Source organism: Corvus hawaiiensis, chromosome 2 (genome assembly GCF_020740725.1).
Source record: "Corvus hawaiiensis isolate bCorHaw1 chromosome 2, bCorHaw1.pri.cur, whole genome shotgun sequence".
NCBI classification, from domain to species: domain Eukaryota; kingdom Metazoa; phylum Chordata; class Aves; order Passeriformes; family Corvidae; genus Corvus; species Corvus hawaiiensis.
This window is the reverse complement of record NC_063214.1, coordinates 92892350-92919397: the sequence shown is the minus strand read 5'-3', so window position 1 is coordinate 92919397 and position 27048 is coordinate 92892350. Positions and strand designations below refer to the sequence as shown.

Sequence of the window (27048 nt, the reverse complement as noted above, 5' to 3'; positions counted from 1 at the left end):
CCTGAACAACACCAGGTTTTATATGTAAGACAAGACACCGGGAGAACTTCAGCACCACCTGAATAAGGAGAAAAGGCTGTCCAAAACATTTGCTTCACAGCTCTTGTGATGGGTTATTTCCTGTGAGTCTGATTTATGGCATCAGCCCAGGAAATGAACCAATCACAGACTTAAGAAGGGAAAGGCATATATGCCAATATCCTCCTAAATACTGTTTAATGCTTGTATGGAAGAGGCAGAGGCCAAGAAGTAAGTAAACATAATGTATCAGAAAATACAGCACTTGAAACTGATACCTTCTCTGTAAAGGACAGAACAAAAAGCTTTCTGACAGTCAAATTAGGAATTAAAAAAGAACTTTTTAAGGATTTGGGCTATAGGAGCTTCTCTTGGGGTGGGTATTAAGAATGCAAAGCAGGACGAAAATACGCATTTTTGACAAGTTGCAAAGACTTGATTTTTAGAAGCTGCATACCTTTCTCTCCTCTCTTCTTCCGGGTCCTGTCTATATGGTCCTTAAGCTGGATTCGGACTTGCCTTTCATTTGGCTGGTCACGTATAAAGGGATGTTTCAACAGTTGCTCTGTAGAAGGTCGCTGCATGTAATTCTTCACTAGACAACCTTCTATAAAGCTGAAAAACTTTTTCGACCTGAGAAAGCAGGAAGGAAAAAACAAAACAAAGCAGAAGGTGACAGGTAAAACTCAGCTGAAACATTTTTTCTGTTCTTCCTCAAATTCCTTTCCTCAAGAGCATTATGTCCCAGAGGACAGTTCAAGTGCTACCTGCAGGTGTACCTCCTGATCAGATCTGAGTATGTTCCAGCTGAGCACCGGGCTGGAGGGACACAGGGTGACATGAACATACTTGCAGCACTCAGGCACAGATTCACAGTAATGTGCCCTCTTTCAGAGGCATAATTGCCCTGAAAGTCAGGACCTATTAGTGAGGTGAATCACGTAAACCCAGCTCTGCTGCTTCTGGATCAGAGCTGGATAGAATCCAGCCTGCTTGGAGCAGAGGCAGGGCAGCTCTGGTGTGCCTCCACCTACCCACGCTACAGACAGCCATACCCAAAGCCAGGAGAACTGTGTCTGCCATTCTCCTGACACAAGCAGCACCACACTGCTTTTGCATGCACCTGGGCTCACAGAGTTAGATCTGCCAGAATTTAAGATTATTTTATTTTTTACCTTAAGAGTCACACACAAAAATTCTTATAGAACAATAGGCAGGTGTTGGTCAGTGCTGTCTGTTCAACACAGGTACTTTGGGTCAAATTCTCCCTGACACAATTTAATGGCATGAACTAAACTAAACCCCTCCTGCACACAGAATAAAGTGACAGGGTATGGGAGTTAGCTAAGCTGCAGCACCACCTTCCAAAATCTGCACTTCATTTGAGCTCTTGAAAGAGGACCTATCCAGAAAGAAGTGATCAAACAAGTCACCTTGCAAAATGCCAATAGTGGAAGTACTCAAAACTGCAGTGAGGCACTGGAACAGGTTGCCCAGAGAAGTTGTGGATGCCCCATCCCTGGCCAGGCTGGATGGGTTTCTGAGCTACCTGAATTAGTGGGTGGCATCCCCGTCCATGGCAGGGTTTGGAACTAGATGATCTTTAAGGTCCCTTCCAATCCAAGCCATTCTGTGATGATTCTACAACTCTGTCATCATTTGGCCTATCTTCTCGTAACCTGCCACTGAGCACACTATCAAAACAGTTGAGTCACAGCAGCACTGCCTTTGACCAGAGTTGCTTTTTATTTGGTAGCTGCTTTCAACCTGCTCCAGTGCTTGGAGAGCAAATATCCTCACCACATGGTTAAGCATAAAAACAATTATTTCTATCCATCAGTTTACTTCCCTACTGTAATAAAAAAGGCTGAATCCAACATAAATAACTTGGTTGTTCAGATTTTTCATTCCTCACACCTTGAATGTTATTATTTCACATAAAAAGGTTAATGAAAGGCTAATGCAAATGGCATATGTGCATCTCTATTCCCTTAATATATGCAGAAGGCAAGTAAGAGAGAGTGATGCCTTGACAGTACAAGTGCCTAAATAAGTCAATCCAGGTGGAGACCAAGCCCAGCAAGCAAGCCAAGTTTATGTTATGTTGACATTGAATACACAGTCAAATCACTTGATTATTTTGACAGGATCACAGCATCCCATGATCACATTCAATCTATAAGAAACCTCTTTCTAGGGAGTATTTTTGTTTCATATGTGCCAGTTGTAACCAATAACTGGGAGGAAATCCTCTGATACTAATGGATTCTTCTCAGCTGGCAAGAAGCAAGCACTCAATTCCAACCATTTACAATAATTATAGTAAAAGCCTTCATTAGTTTTAATAGCTCCTTTCTATTTAGCAACTAGAACACTACAGTACTGTTCTGTTTCTGTGTTATGATACATCTGAGAAAACATACTGCATATTAAGAGTGCTGCAGCAGTCTATTTTTTAAAATATGGATCCATTTGTCACCCTAATACAGATGCTACTCTATCAAAAAAAAACCCTGGGTATTTATCTTCACACAATTTGAGATGGAATTTCTCTAGGACAAAAAACTAAATAATACATGCATTTTATGTCATGCCTTGATTCAGAGGCATAAAAGATAACGGAGATTTTTCTAACTTAAATTGCTTTACAGTTCTATGGAAGGGTTAACAAAACTGTATGTGATACAAGAAGACTTCATGTCACAAAAGGCTAGAAGCAAGACATACATACCATTTCTTGGATTTTAACCGTGGGGGAGGGTTCCTGGGTATCAGAAAGAGAGCCCTCATGGGGTGCATGTCACAAAGCGCTAAAGGGAAGAAAACAAAACCAAACAGAGACATACAGACACTGATTTAGTTGCTCTCTGTCAATGCCATGACTTCAGCTTCCACAACCATTCCCACTACCCCAAAAATACATGCAGCAGGTGCAGACAGCAACACAGCTTAACAGAATTAGCCCAAAATGACAACAATTGCATAGCTAAGTGTGCCAGTGGCAGCCCAAAAGGAGAAAGAGATCGAAGCATGGATTAACCTCCAGAATCAACCAAGATGGGAACATCTGAGTATGGCCCTCCTCCAGCCCCAAGTCATCTAACTTACTTTCTGGTCAATAAAATATTGGGAGATGATGATGATGGTGGAAGGGAAGAATGAGAGTTACAATCTTCCCTCTACCTGCCCTTCTCTCCCACTATGGAGGATGCTTCATTTTTGCTCTCTAGACCTGGATATTTTCTTTACTTCAAGGCATGACAGTTTTGAAGCGTGGGAGGGTCTGTATAACAAAAAAGGATTGCCTGCAGAATTGAAATGCAAACCCATAACTTTTGTCCAAAGAAGTCCTGTTTGTCTCAGTGGACATTTAGCGGGAGTCCAGGATCAATGTCTGACAGCTTTTCCTCCTGTTCCATAGCAAAGCAACACGGCAGAGCCAACACAGGGAAACAAGGGAGCAGGGACAGGGGCAGCCCAAGAAAAGTCTCTAGGAGCAATGTTTTAACCATCTTCCTGTGTTTGACCTCTTACACCCTCAGTGTCAGCCTGAGCGATCACTGCAGGATGAGGTGACATGTACCACACAACAGAAATTCAGGAGAAACAGACTGATGTGAAGAGAATTCTGGCTTCAAAAATAAGGGGCCACAATCTCGGCAAAGAAGCCCTTGGATGCCTGTGGATCCCTGCAGACCACCAAATGTAGAGATGGACTCTTCAGCTGCCACTGGAGGAGGAGGTAGAGCCCACACACCAGAGGACAAGAGCTGTTCAGCACTTACAGAGGATCTTTGCTTACTTCTTAAATGCCACTCTTGTGCTTTTACACAAAGAGGGGTCAAACTTTGCTTTGGTTTAGAAATGAACAAAATATTATTGTCCAATTCTAGGCTTAGAAAGCCCACAGACACAGCTTTTAATAGAAAGCCATACAGGCAACCCAGTGCACTGAACAGAAAGATATGGCAAAAAGGAGGTAGTTCATTTAATAGAGTGCTGGCTGAGGTGTCCTGGGAGCAGCTATCACATGGACATTCATGCAAACGTGCAATTAAGAAGGAAAAAAGAAAATAACCCCAAACCATCAGACCTCCTAAAACATGAATCAACACATGACCATTGCGATTTGTTTTTTAAATCTTACATTAAAGTCAATAACAACAACAAAATCAGGCAGCAGCTACAATGAAATGACCAATTTTTAGTTGGGAAATATCAATACTTTATTTCAACATGATAATTTCAAAGACATTTCAAGCTGGGCTGTGGTGTGGTGGTAGATTTTTATGTGCAAAAAAATTTAATTTGCTCTTAGGTACCTAAGGCTCTTATTTTTAAATACAGAGCTCCAGCTGAGGGTAAGTGTATTTGTAAGATCAGTAAGGACTTTCATAAAAATTATCATTAAAAGTCAAAACACCATGCCTAACTTTTTTTCTTTTCAAAGGTTTCTGTCCTCCTCACACATCTGCTGTTTGCCTTTATATTCTGAAAGAACTATGTGAAAGGAAAAGAACCTATTAAAAAGTTTGGCATTTTTGGTTTCCAGGTTTTCCTCTCAAATCCAAACTAACTGATAATGTTCCCTGCTTGAGAATACCTAAATTCAGCGCTTTGTCCTGAAGAAGGATTTACAGCTTAAGCCATGTCACTGCTAAGGAAGATTAACACCACCCACTGATGAGCGGAAACAAAAGGAGAAGCAATGTTAGCATTATCCAGACAGAAAGCCAGCATGGAAACAGTTGCCACAAATGCTTTTTTCATTAAGGTTTGTTTCCTCAAAGTCCCACTGACCCTCTCCCCAGCTGAGGTTTCAGTATTCCAGGCCAGTCCATAGACAAAGTGGGACACAACTCCAAAACACAATATACTACCCATAGGAAGGAAGTCAGACACTCGATTAGCTTACAAATATTCCTGCTATAGAAATTAAATTACTGCAGTCTGCACTGTAGTGTTTAAACACAATCCTATCTTTATCAAAAGCATAGATATTTATGGGATTTTATATTTACAGAGCAGGCAAAACCAAAGAGAACAGAAATAACATGGGGATACTTTCAGAAACCTCAAAACTATGCTTAGATTGCAACCAGCATCACCCAAGTATATATTTCAGCCTTAACGAGCCCACTGGAGAAGCACAGGTATCACTTACGGGGAGCTCCTTCTGCCATCTCTATGGCCGTAATGCCGCATGACCAAAGGTCACTCTGCACAAAAAGAGACACCATATGTTAGCAGGTAGATTTACCCATTCACACAGTAAGAGAGTACTACTTAGAGAGGCCCTGTAGGTGAGGCCAAAACCAAATACCACGGCTATTTAAATAATATAAGCCTCTTTTTTCTTGTAACAGTATGATAAAATCCTACTTTTCATATAATACATAGGTATATGCAGGAACACACGAACATATTCTGAGTGAGCAAACAATCCCTCCTAATTACACATAAAAATATATTCACATTATGACAATGGGAAATAGATTTGCCAGAAATCTAAGCCTGTGAAACAACAGAATTTTCATTATTCCCTTGTCAACAAAGAACTGAACAAGGCCATTCCCAGGGTGTGTAGAGATGCAGATAGAAAAGCAAAAGCTCAGCTCAAATTTAAAGTGGCCAGACTTGTCAAAAACTACAAGAAAGGGTTCTTTATGTATGTAAACAAACAAGCAAGAACAAAAGGAAAACACAGGACCACGGAAAGGAGAGGTGAATTAGTCAGCAGCACCACCAAAAAGGCAGAGATTCCCGAAATTTACACCTCTGTCTTTTCCACTGATGAGTGGAAACAAAAGGAAAAGCAAAGCCAACATTCCTCCCCTAACATCTCAGCTTTGCTTGAAACACTGCAGAACAAGAGTCCTTCAGTGGCAGCCTCTCAAGGTACCACCTCTGGCCAGCACGTCTGACTCGGGAGAGACCAAACAAGAGACAGGAAGATCAAACACAGGGAAGAGATGGAGGAGTCCTGGCAAGGAACCAACTCCAGAGACTGACACAGCTTAACGGGCAAAACACTGGAGGAGACTGCTGTGAAAGAGAGCTGTTCTTCAGCAAAGCAGTCTTCATTTCTGGTGATAACTGTGATTTTTTTTAAATTACTGAAAACCAATGAGCAAATAAGCTCTTCATGCACTACAACCAGAGAAGCATTTCTAAAGATCATGTTTTCAGACCCAGCAAGGCACTCTTAGTCAAATGCAGCCATTTAAGCTAAATTGTACAGCCTCATGGTCTTACAGAATCTTTCCAACATTAATTTTTTGTGAGACACCACCCCACAGGCTCCACCAGGAACAATAAACAGGTGTTTTCAGAGGCCAGAGGAGTTATTTTTCACATCACCACTGCATTAACAAATATTGCAGGGAGTTTTTCTGCTTTATTGTATTATTTAATAGCAAACCTTCCTTACTAATAACACAATCTGGAAATATATAAAACGTTACCTTTTGTACAATGAGATGCTGAATGTAAAAAGCAATTAAATCAAGAGAAATAGGATCGATCTGATCAATCTTAGTCAAAATGTACAAAACACCAATTCAAATAATCTGGGTGTTTTACAAAGATTTAGACACACACAAACATACTGATAGCAAACACCACCATCACTCTCAGCAAAGTGATATAACTGGTATTCAGCTCTATAAACCATTGTAAGGCCTTAATCCCTGGCTGTCTGCTATCCTTGTTGCCCTTGGTTAAAGTTGGAACAATGCATTAGTCTAAGTGAAGATTTCTTAAAAAGCGTATTTTCACATTTTTTCTTTCCTTGTGCTCTCATTAAAGTCAGCTGAGAAGAACTTTCAAGATTACAGTACGCTTTCACTAGATATATTTAACTTTAAATATATATACCTAATATTCTTAAGGATAGTGCAAATACCATCAAGCCAATTATGGTTTTGCAGTAATTAAATCCTTGGTTTGCAGCAAGCTATGTATAAAGGATCTCTGTTAAGAAATGTTGCGATGGATAAATTTTTATCAAAAAAATCATGTCTATGTATCCTGAAATCAGGAATAGTTTTAAGAGCTCTTTCTGTACTTCACTGGCTCTCCAGATAGTGGTTCTATTTAAAGGCAACACCTAAAATGTATTGTTCTGGGTTACCACAATAACTGGGACATAATCTAACACAGTTTAAAGTACAACCATCGTACCAATTGAGAACACAAGCATTTCCAGGTAAACTGTTTTTTGCCTTCTCTAAGCACCTACAGCACCCTGAAGTCCTGTATTTACGTCTCAAAGCTATGATAATACAAGCAGCAGAAACTGTTAAAGGTCACAATTTGACAGTATCCATACCCTGTACTTTGGTAATAAGAATGGAACTACACAAAATAGTTATTACTCCTACAAAGCATAAGAAGTCTCAAAAACTGTCGTAATTCATGGACATTTATACTGCAAGTGTATGTTTCGGGTTTTTTTCTTTGAATAGGACTCTTACTCTGTAATCATATGTAGCATCTGGATTCTCATCACAGGCAATAACTTCTGGAGCCATCCAGTATGGAGTCCCAATAAAAGTGTTTCTCCTGCCAACCGTCCTGTCCAGCTGAGCACTCACACCAAAATCCACTGTGGGTGGGAAAAGAGTAAAATGAAATAAGAGGGGAAAAATTATGCAATGATTACTTTTGCAAAGTGATTTGAAAATAGAGCCCTGTAGATGTTCCATGTGGGAGGACCATGCTGAAGAGAAATAAGATGATTAATCCTGAGGCAACTGAGCCCTCATGGTTCACACACAATGTGCTTGGGCACAAGTGTCAAGGGACACAGCAGCATACAATCACCTCTCCTGTGTAGCCCTCACTGGTCTGCCTGGACAGAAGGGAGAGCACAGCTGCAAAAGTACTGCCTGGGAGGCTGAGAAAGGGCTATTTATTCCCTTCCCACGTGGTGAAGCCAAGCACCTTTGCCTATACAGAAACAGCCACTTCCTGAAGGTACCGCTCATACTATGGGAAAATTGCATGCATAAACACGTCCCCTTCAGCTCACCACTTTCGCTGCTCTAAAATTGGACAGCAAAAATAATCTTTTGTTCAGGGAGCTGCTCTCTGGTTTAAAAGCGCAGAGCAGAAACATCACTGGGAGCAAAGGATGAGGATTATTCAAGAAGTGCTAACTTTGAGCACACATGCACACAGGCTGCAAAAGAGATGCCCACTCATTACAAAGCAATTACATTACAAAGGTGTTTTCTGCTCTTCATTTTGCCCTGCTTATGACCACAGTGCTATGTGTCTTTCTATACCAGTAACTGCATCTGCTCTAAGAGGGCTGTGTCAGCTTCACTGCACCCACCATCTGAGTGACACTGACAAACTGTGTAGACAACCTCAGTGGAAGCAATGGTTTGGAAGCTACTGTGCTCCATTTTGGACCAAACGAAGGAAAGCTCTCCTGAGAGCTTCCTCCTCCAGCAGCCGGGACAACTTCCCATGCCTCGTGCTGCAGGAAGGTGTAATGCAAACCAGAAGGGATGTGGGCTGGGTGGGAGGGCTTCAGCATGGCTCTATATTTAATGAAAAAAAGGTGGCGAGTGTAGCGTGATACAAACACAGAAGGTTAACATGTGCACTAACTGAAAGAGACAAATTAGAGAGGAAATAAAAAAAGAGTATGCCCACTTGGCAGGAGAGAAGAGGCCAGGGATGAGCACGATTTTCAGCAGGCACGCCAGTGCTGGAACTGTGTTTTGAATTCAATGCCACAGCTCCCTTGAGAGTGCTGTCCAGATCATATTTTTGTGTCCAGAACCTGAACAGCAGGTGCTATTTTAATTAAAGCCAAATACAAGAGAGACTCCTGTCACTTCCCGAGTCCAGAATAAAGTGAATCAGAACAGACTTAAGTTACACACAGCTCAGTGGGGGAAAAAATGATCCGTGCACTGATTCTGGCATGGAAACCAGTATCTTCTAACAAAATTCAACAACAACCTGTGCTACATCCTCTCCAAGCAGGAGAAAATACATTCAGGCTGTCAATCCACATGGAACTAGTGACAGAGTACTCATGCTATAAGACATGTTATAGAGCTCTTAAAGGATGAAATTAATTTGGGAACATCATAAAACCAAAGGCTGAACAAATGAGGAAGCGGACATGTGTGCCTACTTACCAAGTTTCACTTCTGCATTCTCTGTCAACAACACATTTTGCCCTTTGATATCCCTGTGAATCACATGATGGGCATGAAGATGTGCCAACCCCTGCATTAAGGAAAAGAGAAGTGAAGAAGGAGAGGATGTTCAGAGTAAGGCTCTTGGCTTAACAACAGACTATCCATACCCAGCAGCCCCAAAGGTCATAGCACTGTCTCGACCTCTTGCAGCTGGGTGCAATGGGACTTGTAGCAGCACACCACCCACACAGCTTTTGGTGATGGAGCAGAGACACAGGCCTCAGGTCATGCACACACAGTACCTGAATACAGCCCGACATCTGCACTGTGCAAACCCCTCCCAGCTGTCCCGTGAACAAAGTTCAGCTCCCACAAAGTGTCTGAGCAATTACATTCTAAATGACATCAGTGTCGGTGTGTGCCACTGGCTCCTGATGTGCACAGGGTCACACAGATTTTAATTGGGAAGGGAGGTGGAAGGAGAAAGGAGGCAGCATCAACATGCACCACCGAGAAGGGGGCAGGGGATCGGACTGGCAGTCATGTTTGAAGGCCAGGGGGGACAGATGACAAAGAAATGCTCTACTGCAAAGCTGCAGTTCTCTTCTCTAGCCTTCATAAATATGAAGCCAGATAACTGTACCTCAGGAAAAAAAATGCAAAAGAAAAAAAAGTGTAAAAAAACAAAAGCATAAGCATTATACTTTCCAAAGGAAACAAAACCTCCTGGCATACGGTGCTTTTTGTTGAGACAGCACCTGGATACATGCCCCAAAGCATTAGCCATGTGCAGGGAGGGCTGAGAAAGACATATGTTGCATTTTACTCTCTAATGTAATTGGGAGAACAACAGGCAACCCTCTTAGCAACTGCTTGTATTTGGGTTCTCCTCAGTTTTCTGCTTGGAAAATTGTAGTCTCCAGTGGGATCATCTTGCCTATTCGTGTTGCCCTCATAGTCTTTTAATGTTATGTGAAAAATAAAGAAATAGAACCTTTACAGCTGCAAGAGGTTAAGAGAGTAGTGGTTGCTGTAGAGAAGTATTTCCTAACACATGTTCTTCATTAACTGATCATTTACCAGTTTGCCTACATAACCATTGGGCTGTTTTCCTTTTTTAAAACAGTTAATGAGTGTGACAAAAAACCACCAGCCACAGCTTCTCTTTCACACATCACAAGCCAATCAAGTGAACCACTGATGTCCCTGAGACCCTTCACTGACTGCTAATGCTAAGTGTGGTCTTATTTGTCACAGGAATGAAGGCTTTTCCACAGCTTCACACAGGATATTTTTTAAAGCCTTCTGCTACACCAACCCAGCCAGAGAGATAATCGTCTGTTCTCTCCAGAGTACCATCTAACCTTACTGAAAAAACACATCTGGGGTTGTGAAGGGCTGGAAGGAGACAGAGGGGCGTGTCTCCACTTTCCTGCAGTCCCCAGACCTTTCCAACCACACAAGGATCCACTGGGTCCACCTTCACCTGTGTCTCCACCTACACCAATCTTTGGCACTTTGGCTCCTTTTAACTTTGCGTTACACAACCTCTCTCCTCCACCTCTGACAAACTCTGTGTTGAATTAGGTTTTGAAAAGTCTCATAGCAATGTGAGTTTAGCATTCCTTTTTTCCAGATATTCCAGTTCCTGATGGCCAGTAATTAATGTTCCTTTTGCGAATCTCTCACTGGAATGAGAAAACAGTTTTCCTTATCTCTTTTCTGAGGTAAATAATTTTTCCCTCTTCTCAGCAAGTGTTTGACTGCTTTATCTAAGGAGGATCTAGGATGAATGCAACAAAGCATGGAATACCTCCAAGCCCACATGGCTCTCAAATCAAGGATAAGATAGTCTCCTGCAGAATTTAGTTTTCCTCATATTAAAGCATGCTATCCATTTGTTTTGAAATACAACTTCTGGCACAACTTGAAATGTGCCAGTCAAACTCCAGCGGCCGGACTCCTCTCCAGCATTTGAAATTAGAGCAAGAGACCAGAACCATGTGTCTCCCTCCGTCCTCATCTTAAAAATTTGCTCTGCCAAGGCAGAGCAAATGTGTAACACAGACAACAGCAGCACTGATTTATATGCAAGAGCCAGTGCTCGTTTCCTTTAACATAAAGCTCTTCAGAACTTCATTTATGATTAAACAATTGAACAAACATACTGTGTAGTGGTATGGGTAGGAGGCAATTTGTTTTACAAAGAAGCACAAGGAAAACCATACCAAATTTACTTAGTGAAGCAAAACAAATGCCAATTCAAAAAGCACTTAAACTGTACCAACTGGAAATTAAATATTAAGAGTAATTAGTTAAAGTTTCAATTTTAGAACAACTGGTAAGCTGCAACACTCTTCCTAAAAAACTTCCGCAGTGCCACCTGCGAGCACTGCACAGGGCACAGCCACATGTGACAGAGCTGCTTGCTCTAGACAGACTGCAGAGACAACACAAGACGAGAGCACATCACAGCACAGAAGTCCTGACTGCTGGCCTGAGCCAACAGCTCCTCCTCCATGGACTTGATTAGGAGAAGAGAAAGGCAGCTGCAAGCATAGTTAGAAAAGCCCATTCTGTATGCTGCTGTGCTACAACACTGTTTCAGCCTCAGGTCTTATGGACACTGTTTCACAGCTTCTACAGTAGGTAAGGTCACTGGCTCCTCATGACTAGAAATTGTGATTTTCTGCAAGGCTTCTGCTACAATACAGTACAACTCTCACCAAGTTAAATGACATGGAGCAGACATCTATCTGCTCCTACGCACTCTCCAAGTGATGACATGGCTAATGGGATTGATCAGAAACAGCTTCTTGCAGAACCTCAAGCTAGGCTACATCTCTGTAAGACTGTTTCTGTGTGGGGCAGACTCTTTTCCTTACCCGGAGAATCTCTCTGGAGATATATGCTATCCAGTCTTCTTTCAGAGTATTCCCTTTGGTGTTCTTCACAAGGTCTGTGATAGAGCCAGCTCCACAAAACTCCATAACAAGCTGCAAAACAAATATCAGTGTACAACCAACATTAAACAGAGATCTCAGCTGTTTAGCAAAGAAAAATAATCAGGTTTCAGCATTGATATGGGAAGCTCTTGTAAAGCAGAGAATGTATTTTACATCTCTGCCTGGAAAATGGATTCAACCAAACGTCTTCAACGTGTGTCAGACATATATGGAATATGTCTCACATTAGTTACCACATTTTCAAGGACTGATTTAATCACTGTAATTTAATGCTGGGAATCTGGATTTGCTCAGCTATGCAAAATGCACTAGCAGTAAGAACACATCCAGTGCTGAAGGAACCAAATTGATCACATCACTGCAATACATCTTATCCTTTAACTTTCATTTATTTATGGAAGAACATGCACCCTGCCATTTCAACCCCGAACTTCAGTCCTCTAGAGGGTGTAGATGAGGTGGGATGAAAAATGTAATGGGTACAATTCTCAAGTGCAGCTTTATTTTTACAGCCACATATTCTTACTGCCGTGCTCAGATGTCTTGTTCCTATGAAACATGTTACTATCCATCCGGGAAAAAAGTTACTTAAAGAACAAATCTACTGCTTATAGCAAATCTTGGTTCAGCCATCCCCTTAAGGATGTGTGATAAGCCTCTGTGATTCACTTATCTAGCTGTTCAGGCAAGCACCAAACTCCTTTAGTTTGTCTTTCCATAAAGTGGTATTTCTCTCATTGTCAATCTATATCCAATAGGGAAAGAATTAAGAACATGTCTGAAAAACATCTGCTTACCCACAGTTGGTCATCATGTCCTGGAGGACTCTTCTTAATGAAAGCACCATAATAAGTTGCAATATTTCTGTGATGAGAATATTTCTTTAGCATATTAATCTCCAGTTTGATTTCTTCTTCTTCATCCTTTGGAAAAAATAAAACAAACCCCCATATGTTTAGTATATCATGTGCATTATTGACTTATTCTTCACTTTCACACAAGTAGATTTTTTTTAAAGTTCAATTCATACAGCATCATGTTCCATAAAGCCCTCTGATGTTCATGCCATCAAAATCCTGTCTATTGAGATGGTCTGAAACAGGTCCTTCCCAAGTTTTCAGTACCGCAAAAAACCACATAAAGGATGTAATGGATTTGACCCAGTGATGGAACATGGCATAATCTGCTTCAAAAACCCTACGTTTGTAATACCTTAAGCAAATTCATAGCTAGCAGGCTGGGAATTCATGACAGAGGAGTATTATTTCCATCTTCCTCATTTTTTCTCCTTTAATTTCAGAAATTTCAACCAGTTCTATTTAAATGCCAGACAGGGGCTTCGTGCAACCAGCTGCCAAAGCAGATTCCCATCTTGGTGCCAGCATGGGACTGGCACAGGAAAACAGAGGTGGAGATCAGGAATTCCCCTTATTGCAAGAAAAAGGCATTTGTCTCGTGCACAAGTTTCCTCCTCCTCCTTCATCTGCCTCTGTGGAGGAAGAGCAAGTGCATCAGGAAGAACAGACCAGAAGCCCAGGCAGTAAACAGGATGCTGAGACACAAAGGCAGAGAAGGATTTCCCCCAGCTCTCCCCGCTCCAGCGAGGTGCCAAGCAAAGAGCAGCTCAGGTGAAAGGAGGTCATCCCTCCAAAGAGCTGAAATGGGTAATATCATGAAACCACTCCTTAAAACACCCACAAGCTGGTTTTGACGTGACAGTAGGACATGTTGCATGGAAGGATCAACACACACTGAGGTGGTGTCTGAGCAGGCAGCCAGCTGATACAGAAGAAGGAGCAGACACCATCCCACCCCCAACTCTCTGTTCCCATACCTAGACAGTGGCAGTCTTCTTCAAGCACCTATTAAGGCAACAAATTAAAAGGCAGATAGATATCCCTTTTTGCTCCCTAGTTTATATCTGCAGATATCCAAGCAGAAAAACATCTACCTTAAACTGATTCCAGGAAGAACTCAAAACAACTTCTCCCTAGGGTTGCTGGCTGATGGGAATGGTAGCACATATTTTGATTATCCTGTGATGTCAAAGCTGATTATATGATAAAATTTTAAGCCTTAAACTTCCTTGCAATTTGTACCACGCTAGCAATCAAATATCCTATTCATGATGTTAATACTAGCTACATGTTAACTGTTTACACACACTGGTACACACGGCTTGAACGAAAGAAGCCGCTCTATGCTACAAAGCAAACAATTATTTCAAACACTCTAATAGTGGGATGCAATGCTTACTCGTAAATTATTACGACAGAATTCCCAAAATGCACCAGGGATAAACTATTCTTAGATCTTCTCACGATGCATCTTTGAAGTAAAATACTGTGTATTTCTGGAACACTGAACAAAATAGTAGAAGAATCTTGTAAATCAAAGTTCCCACTGAACAGCAGCCCTGGGAGAAAGCATTGTCAGAAAAGCTTTTTGAGCCAAAAGCTAACTTGGTGCTTCCTCAGCTGCTTCTGTTGTCCTTGCTGTTGCATGATTTTTTATTTATTCAGACTATATGCAAAAAGAAAAAAAAAAAGAGAGGAGGAATACATGCTTATACTACACCAAAACTCTGAACTATGCATTTAGGCAAAAAAAAAAAATTAAACGGGAGCATTGTTAAACTTCATGCTTTGGGACTTAATTGCTGATAGGTTAATATGTATAATTGGATTAATCTGCTATTTTGAACTTCTTAGATTAAAATTATTTCCTACCCTCAGCACATGAACACAATAGCTTTTACAATACAATGGGCAGGATGTCCTAGAGGTTGTTTGTGTTTATTTATTGTAACAGCAGCCAAAATGACAATACTTAAACAGGATCTATTTCTGAAAAATAAAATAATAAAAATCCCAGCCCACTCCCCTCCAACATAAAAAATCCTGAAGAACAAACAGCAAAAAAGGCACACACAGAGCCAGCAGACTGTAGGCAATTACTGCTCTTTCAGCTCTCCACTGAGTCTGTGTCACAGCACCTGCTCAAAGGCCTGCCGCAACCCCAAATATCTCCCTGAACTATAGCTAACAATGGTCCTACATTCATATTTCAGTCACATTTGAGCACTTGTCCAGAACACAGATAGCACCTCACCTACAGTTCAATCCAGTCCAAAATACAGTCTACAATAATAAATGGATTCAGTAATTTTTGCCAGCTTTGTAGGACTCCACTTACTTAGTGTGGATCGATAACTCCCTGGCAATGAGTCCTGAAGACTTTGTGGAGACAGAACTATTATGAGGATTAATCAGCACAGTAAAAGCTGAAGCACCAGTGTGGCACAGCAATTGGTGGAAGACTTAAAAAAAAAGGGAATAATAAAAAAAAAAAAAAGTTGGTCAGACCAAAATTGTTCTGTTCCATATTCAGGAGCATTTTTTTTCCAGGGCACAGGTCATTTCATCCCAATGTGGACATCTGAAAGAGGCCAAACAATGTGCGCCCTACCGGTGTTTACTTCTCCCCACTAACTACAAAAGGAGGGTGAGGTCATTAGCCAAGATCCAGACACCAATCTTGCAGATGTCTTGCATCAAGGCGAGATGAATCCCACCCAAAAATCTCGCCGGATAAGGCCATTTCCGCACAAGTCTCCTTATGCACACACGTGCCTCAGGGAGGCTATGCTGCGGCCTGCAGCAGGGATCCTCCTGTGGAGAGCGAGGTGTTTCGGTAGCTGTCCTGGGATTTGGACATGTGAGTCAGCCTCAGAGATGGAAGGTCTGTCACTTCCTCCAGACAACACATGCCCTGCACCACCACCACTAACAGTCCCTCCGTTTGCAGAGGCAAGGGTGTCATAAAAGCAGAAAATTAAAACTGATTGAGGCAAGAGACTGACATTCTCATGAAGTAATACAAAAGTACATCCTTTTTTCTTGGAGTAGAGAGGCAGCTGGTGAGCCCTTCCTAGTGATTTTATGCAGCTGGCATCAATTATCACTTTAAGCCATTATCTGTGAATACAAACTCCCATTGAAACCTTCTTTGTCTTCCCTCTGATGGAGCTGGTAGAAGTGTTTTATACTTATACATTCGCTGTCTGTTTGTGACAGCATGTCTGATTACCAGTAATTTTTGCAGTAAGCTATACTTTTGCAAGACTCACATGGTTAAATCAAGCTTGGAGCAGCTTCCCTCTCCCTTTTCATGTGTTTTCTTTCAGAGACTAAATGGACGTGAGAGCATCCCTAGGGATTTCTTTAACCAAAATAATCTTGCCTGTAAGATTAAAACCTGTATATGACTCCCACACAGAAACCCACCTATGTACATTCAGATAATTTCTAACCATTTGAATTAGCACACTAAAAATAAACCCAGGTGTGTTACCTCTCAGCAAACCACCCAGCAACATCTGATCAGCTTGCTTACTGCTCCACCACAAAACTCAACACCCCTTGTTCTTCCATTCATCACTGCACACTAAGTATCAGTGTGGGTTTTTCTGCATGCAGATGGCAAATCAATGACTTGTTATTTTTATTACTTCAGCATTTACAAAATTGTGATGATTTAAGTAGCTGAAGATTTAAGTATCTGACCATGGTTGCCACTGGAGTAACTCACAGTCAAAAAACGCTACTAGTGCAGATCCATGTAAGGAAGATTACCAGCTGTTTTCCAAAGGTAGCACCCCACCCTCTGCATGACTATTGGAAGAAAATGCCACTTATTTACACAAATTTTTTGAAGATAAGGAATTCAGAAAGACTTAGCTGGACATTTTTCAGGGATGAAAAAGAAGAGAATTAAGCTCTAGAAGTGTCAGAATCAGGGAGGACATAACCAAAGGAAAAGAAAAATCACTTCAAGTCTGTCACTCACTAAACATCATTGTCTAGATGCCTCAGGAGACCAAGCACAACAGTTCTGACCTGTTTCAGCACTAAAACTGGTACGAGATCCCTATGAGAAACTGTCTCTGAGAAACACACCTGGAGGAGTAAGGGGGAAATAACACTCATCCCAAGCTCTATAGCACAATGAAATTATTTCTGGAGCTCAATTTTAAAATTAAAAAAAGCCAACCATCCCAAAGGCAGAGCAAAGACATGTCTCAGGGCATGTAAGTGGTGACTTTCCATCCAAACTCCCCCACCTGGAAGATCTGCCTGAACACTGCTCTTGGCCAGGTATTTATTCTGCCAGCTCAAGGAAGAGAAACTCAGGACTATTTCCAAAGGTTTTATTTACCTTAGTAATATGATGCGGGGAAATACAAATGAGAAAACACAGTCCAGCAAGACAACATTCTGTGATAAAGGAGAGAGCAAGTTTACTTATCCTACCAGATGATTTATACACTGCCCTAAATCAGTATGAAGCAGAACACAAATTGGTCCCTTCAGCAACTTTATTTTTTTATTTAAGAAATGAGACAGTGACAAATCTCGGCTCTCCCCGCACAAATGGCATCCAGTCATTTTAAGCTACAGCCAAGGGTTTTAAGAATTAATATCATTACCGAACAGTGGAAAGTCAAACACACCATCTAAACGGGATGGAGTGAGGGAAGCCTTCAAATCTCCTTTCCTTTGCTTTCCCAATGCTGCTCACAAAGCTTTGCCTGCCTATACCCACGGAGCTGCCCTGCCTGGAGAATGGCAGCTGGCAATACTCTGCCTCGGGTTTCAGAGTAAGCTGAGTTCCTGAGCATCACAAGCTCCAGTGGTAGCTTCTGGAATTTGGGAATCTTTAGATCATGACAGAGTTGGGATCTGTGTAGAGGGGCAGTCAGCAGCCTCAGCTCAGTGTTGGGAGTGAAAAGGGACTGCTAAACCATGGACCCCCAGACTGGTGAAGAGGAAACCAGTTTGCCTTCAGAGGCACCAAAATGATGATGACTTGCCCTTTCTTTCACCATCTGCCCCTGACATGCTAGTTGAAGAAAAACGGAAAAAGCCCAAAAGAAACCCAGTTGATTTTCCTTTCTGCTTCCTCTCACTTTTCATTTCTGCCTTCCACTCACATTAAAAAAAAAAAAAGTCCTAGAAGACACCAAAAACCACAAACAAAAATCTTCCTGGATAAATCAAATTCACAACAGTAACTTTTGCAAACCACCATTCTGCTTGAGTGTCATGACCTCCCTCCTCTTTGCACCCCAGACCTGGCCAGCATCCATTTGGAGCAGAATCTGTCCAGGACAGAGAAAGTCTGAATAGAGCCTAGCACAATAGGTGACCTTTTCTGCTGCTGGAATCCATAATATATACAGTCGTTAATAAAGTTCTCACACACAAGGGAGATGCTTTGGCGAGGAATTTGGGGCAGTATTGCACACAGCACAGTACTTGAACTGGGAGCTGTGGCACTGCCTCCAAGCCGGGAAGGAGGTTGTAATTTCAGGAGGAACCAAACCACAAGAGAAACGATACTCTGAGAGGGTAAGTCCCTGCCAGTGACTGCCAAGGTAGGAAGTTTGTATAAAGCAGAGCAGCTTGCAGTGCAGAGAGTGCAATGTGGAAAAACTTAATCCTCTCCAACACCACAACGAAGTGTAGGAATTGGGAATACGACATAAAATAGCTCTTAAGAAAAAATATCAAACACAGGCTTCTTGGGAGGGAAAGTCTAAACTGTTTTAAATAAAAGACTTTAATTAAGAGGTGCAATAAACATTTAACAAGTCCATATACAATCCCTCCTAAATCTTAACATACAAGAGCCTCCAACTTTCTTATTACATCCCATTTTTCTTGAGAGTCTTTTACAAGCTTTTGAGCTTTGTCACCCTCAAGCTAAAGACCTCATGTAAGTTTATTTCCCATCTGTCTCTCTCCCGTGCTACCTTCTCACTCCCAGCATTCCCCGTGCCTGTTTCACTCCACATGCAAGGTCTCTTTTTCAGAGACCCCTTGCCCGCATATTCTTCCCACCTTGGCATCAGCAGGTTAATTTCTCTGCACTGTCCTTCAAGTCCTTCCCAAACACAGACTTTTTCCAAGGCCTTCAGACTGCTCCCTCTTAAGAAAGGCATCCATCATGCCACACACTCAGTGACACTGACGGAGCACTAGCCATCCAGCAAGCATCCTCCCACCATCGCTGGGAGGGTGCCTCTCAGCCTCTGCCCCTTGTCCACATCCACAGCCCATGCAGAGAAAGGCCTTCACGGGCTTTACCATTTGTGAGCTTTCTGGAAACCAGGCATCCTGTCACTGTGAGCTGCCCACCAGCCTGCGAGCTGCTGCCGCTGCTGGCACAGAGCCATGCTGCCAGGAACAGCAAAGCGGCAACGCTACTCAGGCATGGTAATTGCAGAAGATGGCTGTGAAGCTTTTCCAAGGGTCAAAAAAACCTTAGTTTTGTGAGGACTGGCTGACAGAACAGTGCTGTCCTTATGACCACATTCAGTTACCTTCAGTGGCAACATTTCATCAAGCAGGTGAGAAACACTTCCAAACACACACAAAACAGAAGCTGCTTTGTCTCCCCTTGGCACAACACCCTCCCTACTGCATGTTAAAAGCACTGTTTGAAACAAGAAAGCAAATGAGCCGAGTTGTTCACGACAGTGCCATCACTGAGGCTGCAGCCATAAAGTGGCAGTTAAATGAGCTGGACAAAGGCATGAGGAAGGACTAGCTCCTAAGCAGGGTCCCAGCACTCCCCAAGGAGCCTGTGTAGCAGCATTGTGCAGGCACAGGAGATGGAATCACGTGCAGGCATGAAGGAGCCAAAAACCACGTGAAGACAATACTTGCCTGTTGTCTTCCCCCTAAACCACCTCCTCTGCCAGTCACTTCGACAACAATATTTTCTTTCTTGCCTGATGTGCCTCCGGTGCCTTCACTGGTCACTGAATGAGCTGCTCTGAAGGCACAGAAACTGCACCACTGCTGACCTGCCTCAGTAAAACGCCAGGACGTCACAGGCTTTTCCAAAGACAACCAAGAGAGAAACCTCCTAAGGGCAAATCCCTTCTACCATTTCCAAGGCTAATTCCGTGATCCTAGTCATGATTACTTAAAAGAGTTTCCTGCTCAGATTGCATGTTTGTCCCAGCTATACAATTCAACTGTCCATCCTCATCAAGCCTAAATTACTTACAAGTTACACAACAAGGTAGCCTTATACTGACATCTTCAGAGCTCTCATAAAAGAGGGAAGGACTAGTCCCCTACTTTCATCATTACTATTTACACTGAAAATGCCTGTTGCCATACAATTTCTACATCCAGTCTTAGGTTTCTTGTGATTGGAACAAACCCTTCCTAGCAGATATTAAAAGTAAGCCTGTGTGTGAAGGAAAGAAATTATAGCAATCTCCTTTATGCAAAGCTCCGGGCTCAGACAATAAGAAGAGATGCAGATGCTGGAAAGAAAACAGACAAATGCACAATGCCAAAAAATTGCATGGCTTTTCTACTTCCAATCTCAGCATGCATTTGATGCCAAGGAAAGCAGCATCTCAGGGGGTGACAAAGCCAAGGGAGGCATTTGCCCACTGCCTGGTCCCTGCTCTGCCCTGGGCAGTATGAAGCTCCACTGCTCCCACCTGGAGGGCAGATCCCCTTCCCAGAGGGGATCAACACATGAGTCCCTGCCCGCATGTGCAGTCCAGACACTGCTGGGCTGCAGTTTGGACCTGGGAGATGTAAAATGCTCCTGAGTTCTGCAGGTTTCATGCAGCTGGAGTGACTCAACAAGGAACAGAAGTTCTGGTTTGAGACTAAGCTTTAAACTTAGAGGGAGGCAAAAGGAAAACATCTGAGAGAAGAGAGGAAACAAAAGGTTGAAATGAGTGAAAGCAGCTTTCCTATGCACCAAATGCCACACAGACATTATATTAGCAAAAAGGTAAGCCGAGAAAGTAAAATACATTAAAAATAGCAGTTCTGGCATAACACTAATGTTCTTCTAGTACGTATGTCGTGAAAACCTATAATTACACAAAGACACTAATTCTCTTCCAGGACAGATTTGTTCAGTATCAGCCTCACACCGACACTGACCAACAAGTCTTGTAGATGAACAGGGAAGAGGGATTTATTTACAATCCCTCTTTCATTTCATACATTGAAGGAAACCCAAATCCTAGAAGACAAACAAAATACCCCAACAGTCTGGGATAACAAACACAAAAGCTATAACTATGCACACCCTATCAGGAACAGAACAAATGAGAAGAAGGAAAAGTAATCCCACTTGGGCCTTCCTCAGGGCTGTTTCACGTAGGATCTTTTATCAAAAAGAGATGGGGCTGGAGAAGTAGTTTACAAGAGGAATTCAGCAACTGCATCACATGCCACCATTTCTTTCCTGAAGGGCTTGGCACTGCTCAGTACATGATATTACTTAGGCCAAAAGCAAACAGATTTGCAAAGCAGAGGAGGCAGACTGGCAACAGTACTCCAAAATCAATCATACATTAAGAAATAAAATAAAAAATAAAAACAAATTTTAAAAAATTCCAAACCAAAACAAACAAAAACTACAAAACAAAACAAAAACAAACCCAAAGCACAAACAAGTACCACCATAACTGTCGGCAGTGAGCAGCTGGCAGCCATGAAGCAAGTACCTCATACTTCCAGGAGACACAGTCCCACCAGTGACCTTTACCCCTCTATAGGACAAATACCATCCCAGGTGGACAGATCTGTCCCTCACAGGCACCTTTCTCCCCATGTTAAATTGCAGATCCCCAGGTCACTTACACTCTAGGCTTTGGCACAACCACTGTGTGCCCTAAAATTAGACAGAATGAATCCGGGCTTTGGTCACTGGTAGCATCAATGGTGAAGACAAGAAAACAACTGCTGGAAGACTACAAGTTTTATTATGGTCTTTGTCTTCTGACCCCAAATCAGCTAGTAGGTGGAAGAAGAACTTTGTAACATATTGCTAATCCCTCAGCTGTCCACATTCCCTAAGTCTTCTAATGCTTTAATTAAGGGAACTGTCATTAAAATGTTGCGAGTGCAGCATTTTTTCCTTCCAAATATTTAAAACTCAGTCTGAAACACTAACAAAGCCCTGCATTTTGTCAGAAAAGGAGTACTAAGAAAAGCCCCAAACCCAAAATTACTGCATTTTCTTTGCAGCCCACCAATCCACTTCTATAAAGTGACATATACTTCACCGAGCCCGCTACTATGAAGAAACAGATTTAATGCTTCTTTTCTAAAGTGGTGTACCTTTGTCTGAGATATACCTGCCAGGTGAAACTACTTCTAACAGACAGCCATTACATCTGCAAACACAGAAGGTAAGACATTGGCTTAGGAATACCCATGCTTAATGCCCATTTTTAGTGCAGCCAGTAACCTATGCTCTGTTTCACACCTACAAAAGGAAAATTCACAATTCTGGATTATGCTACAGCTTCCAAAAAAACTTCTTGTAAGCAAGGACTGGTGTGAGATCATGATCTGACTTATTCAACACAAGGTTTCTTTTGTGAAGCAGCCAAAATATGTAAATTGCCCAGGAATAAAAGAAATCATCCAATCTGTACATGTGTCTTACAAACACGATTGAATGACACAGTGTGAGTGCACAAGTCCTTACAAGTTTTAATTTCAGGTAATCTTTGCCTCAAGGTTAAACACTTTAGCTCCTCTGGTCCAATATTAGTCACCACCCAGCCTCTGTCAGTAATCCGCCGCCTTCTCCCCTTGCCTTATGCAGGGAAAGGACTGCAAATGCAAAATGCCAGGTGCCAATAGGGAGGACCCAAGAGGTTCAAAGGCCCATTCCTCTCACCTGCTAAGGGACAGAAGGGATCACAAAAACAGCTGCAACACCAGCCCACTGTCATGTGTTTGAGAAACAGGATGAATAAACCACTGTCCGCGCAGACCGTGGGTGGCTGGGATGAGGAGAAGGGAGGAGACTGGACCAAGCCCTACAGGTTTGTCAAATTCCATTTACAAAATACTCCAGAAAGTGCCTTTGGTTTCTAACACCAACACTGCAAGCAAAGACTGCTTCAAAAGCCAGAAGAAGGAGGCTCGCTCCTACTCCCTTTGTCACTATCTCCACCTTCTCTTCCCTCTCTGTTCTGGAGAGAACTGCTCCTCAAAGCAGTGACAGAGCAGAAAACTAGTATCAGCTGTGACACCATCAGACCTGCACACACCTGCTGAAACTTGTCCAAGCCCTCAAACCACCTGCTACTTCTTGGGAAGGAATGGGCTCCTTCTGCAAAGCGCAAACCCAGACCCATGATGGATACCAGACTGGACCCAGGATTTCTGCTCTTCCCTGCACTTCTGCAGCATTCATGAAACCTATAATGTAACAGAAGCTTTGAGGGTGAAAAAAACACCATGCTCAGCTACTCTGTAGGAATAAACTGAAAATAAATAACTAGAAATATGTATGCTGAGAGCAGCTTTCCTGGAGCAGACCTCTCCAAATTGCTTGTTCATGTATGAATGAGATCCATGTTTATAACCCTAGGGGTTTGCAAAGCAAGAAGGAATATGGGTATTATATTTTACCTCTAAAATATACTTCTGCTCAAAAAACCAGCTCTTGTAAAAATGGGAAATCCATTACCAAATGATTTACAACTGACTGACAAGATGATTATGTCTGTAATTATCAGGTCCAATCACTCAAATTGCAATTTACCAGCAGACACACAAACTATTTGATTCACAGTTAACATTTTTTCTTCAGCACTTGCCAGGTCCTTTCTAAAACAAGCAGGGAGACAGACAACCTCTATCAGTAACAAATGTGGCTGCTGATGAGTGGAATTTGGTGATGTCTGAGAGGGGCAAATTTCCCTTCATGTCTGTGCCAAACCCTCCTGGAGGACAGATGACAACCAGGGCTGCAACCAAAAAGCTTTTCCTTTGTGTTCAGACAGGAACAGCTGTTAGACAGGTACAAAGGTATAGCCACGTCTGGGCACGTGCGATAAGCGAGTTCTTTACAAAACTGGTTGCTGAGGTTTTGATTTTCTTTGGTAGATTAACGCTGACTTATGCACAGCATTTAGAATCACCCTGCACTGCCAAAGCTCTATAAAGGCTGTGCACTTTAGTGTACAAGTTAAGTGCACTTGGCAATATGCCACGATGTACAAAATCATTTTCATGCAGCTGCCAGCAGAAGGGAGCTATATTCTTGGACCAGATGTTTTTGTTGTCGGTGCTGCCAAGCACGCCTGGAAACCTCACAGCTGAGCAGTGCTGCAGGAGTGAATTAACAATGAACAGAGCCACAAGATGCTCATGTCCATCTATTAAATAGGGTGTCACAGTCCCCTCTCTCCCCTACTCCTGCTGTCTGAGCAAGGAAGCTGTGCATGGCCAGCTAATTACTCACCTGAGAAGAAAACCCTTTCTGCCTCCATCAGGATAAATAAAAGCAACAAATGCTTGCAAATATTACATCCCAGCTGCATTTACCCTTAGCTGGGAAGGTGACAAAGAGACCTTGATTAACAGCCAAGAAAATAGGACTGGAGAAAATATAAAACAGTCCTCATGCTACAGTACATGTTTGTTTTTGCTGCTGGGCTGTGAACAGGCAAGCATTTATTAAAAGGTATTTCACTTCAAAAATCAGACCTGCTATGGCATCTCACTCTCCAGTTCAAAAACAAACAGCTCAGATCCCAGCACAAGTCTCGCACTCTTGAGCTGAAATGCTGAGAGCTGGAGCAGGAGTTTGGGGACAGAAGTCCACTTCCCAACGCCAACACCAGCTCCCAGTGAGGCTCAGCTGCTCTTTGCCCTGCTGCTCCCATGCTGAAAAGCAGGGGCTTCTGCCAGACCCTAACCTGCAAGCCTTGTCTTGTCTGTCACAACTGCACCACAACTAGCAGAGGGGACCTGCAGGGACCAACATACTGAATGGTCAGACAGCCGCTCGAAACTGCAGGTGTGTATGCACAGCAGGCAGCGAGCAGTCCAAACGGGAACAAGGGAGTCAGGCACCAACACCTGGATGCTGATAAGAAGAAAATGAGGTTTACTCAGTCCAAAACTCTCCTGTGACAGGCCCTACATCAACCACAAAGTCTGTAAGAGAAACTGGAGAAGCCAGGCCACCTCACCCAGAAAGAAAAAGCCATGCAGCAGTCCAGGAAGAGGTGGAAGCACACCTGTCGGGGTCCCTTTCCCCCTGCCATGTGGTGCTGGGAGAGGGGCCCTGGGGGGGAGACACGGGGTTTCCCTGGCCCTGGTCAGCCTCGTTCCCCATTGGTTGGTTTGTGTTCCCCTGCGCAGGCAGGGACCCTCGGGTCCCGTGATTGAGCAGTTCCTTGGCAGAGCCCCGGCCATGCGGCTGGAGAAATAAACATCTCTGAAACATCTATCAAGAATCAGTCCATATATATTTCTTTTCCACGGGCCTCGTTGTCTGAAACACGTGTTGCAGTATCCCCACTGTAACACACACCCGCCACCCAATGCAGGCTGCAACCCTCCCCAGGCAGCAATGGGTAACATCACTCCCTCAGGCTTGTGGCCAGGGCTTGCTTTGGTTATTCCACTCATTGGGCACCACACATGTTCAAAGAGGAAAGTGACACAGAAAGGATGTGTGTGCATGTGTGTGTGTGTGCATGTGTGTTATGAGCCTGCTGTGAGCTGCTCTGGAGGCTCTTTTCTCAAGCAGGCAGTTCAGACAGGCACAACCCACTCCTGTAGCACAAGCCCTTGTTAAAAAGTGAAACTTAGCAACCTGACTGTAAAATAAATGCAGGCGTAACATGTTTTACTGAAATCCTCCAATACATAATATAATCTGATCTCCCTCAGAGAAAGTATTGGTTTGGTTTCCCCAGCCTGCAGCAGCCACTACATCTCCTGCCAAGCATGGCCCCAGCCTGACCAGCCAGCATCTTCCTGGGAACTACATGCAAAGCAGTGCCTTTTTTAAGGATATATACAAAAGTGCGGCGTTTAAAAAAAAAAAAAAAAACTAAAAAAGCCAACAAAAAACAAGAAATATGACCTCTCTTGTTCAGATAATAACTGGTCTCCTTCTCAGAGATTTTTCTGTTAAAATAAAAGTAATGCTATCACTACAGAGTCTCAGGGGAAGATGACTCATGAGCAGGAAAGGGCCTGTAATTCTGTGCTCAGGGTATTCACCCCAACAGATATTACAAATTTTTACTATGCAAGTCTGGTAACATGATTAAGTGACAGTCTGAAGAAATCTTCTCTTAATCACACTTGATTTGAAACCAAACTAAGAGCAATTAGCCCAGCCAAAGTGGGGGAGACAGGGAAGGCATTTACATCCAAAAGGCGAAACCTAGATTGTTTGGAGAGCTTCAAAACTCAGAAGGATAAGGTTCAAGACACCGGTTTGCTCAGAGCAGAGCTGTGTCACAATGAAGTCATGCACAAAGGGACAGCTGCAGCAACCCTGCCAGCTCCAGCTCCACCACCAAGGCAAGGATCCACTGGTTGGTTTGGAAACACTATAAAGCAGCATGGAAGCAGCAGAAATCCCACACACAGCAAATCAGACCTCTCCAACAGCCAGAGAGAAGCCGCTAAGTGAAAGACCATGTGTTGCAGAGGTCAGCTTCTGCCAGACTAAGGTATCTGAACAAAGCCTGTCATGGCTGAAGGCTCCTCTCCTGCAGTTTCCTGCAGCCTAGTCTCTCCAAAAGGCACATGTAGAAATCCCGAAGTCCACTCGAAAAGAAAAGTAGCACAGAAATTGCTGGTTAAATTGGTTAAGCTTGTCTTTGCTGGTTTACTAACAAATGATGCACTACTACAAAAAGCTTTTAGCTGTGCTCCAGCTGGCATGAATTGAAAGTGAGGGTCAGGGGGTGCAGAGTAAGAAAAGGAAGAATAGGGAGGCTATCATAAAGATAGAAAAACATAATATTAGTATTATCACCACTGATAATAATAATAGAAAATTCTAAGGTTGTGGGTGCCTTTTTTTCTTTA

The 27048-nt window shown here is 42.7% G+C and overlaps 1 protein-coding gene across 12 annotated transcripts in view; it reads right to left on the bottom strand.

Moving 5' to 3' along the window:
• Window positions 1-27048, bottom strand: part of MAP4K4 (mitogen-activated protein kinase kinase kinase kinase 4) — a 168032-nt gene that overhangs the window by 46467 nt on the left and 94517 nt on the right. For all 12 annotated transcript variants that reach the window (XM_048325912.1, XM_048325926.1, XM_048325903.1 and 9 more), the window contains exons 4-10: window positions 12943-13068; window positions 12065-12175; window positions 9177-9267; window positions 7494-7624; window positions 5183-5237; window positions 2750-2828; window positions 476-651 (exon numbers count right to left, since the gene is read on the bottom strand). In XM_048325912.1, coding sequence (XP_048181869.1) covers window positions 476-651; window positions 2750-2828; window positions 5183-5237; window positions 7494-7624; window positions 9177-9267; window positions 12065-12175; window positions 12943-13068 — 769 coding nt within the window. The remainder of the gene's footprint in view (window positions 1-475; window positions 652-2749; window positions 2829-5182; window positions 5238-7493; window positions 7625-9176; window positions 9268-12064; window positions 12176-12942; window positions 13069-27048) is intronic.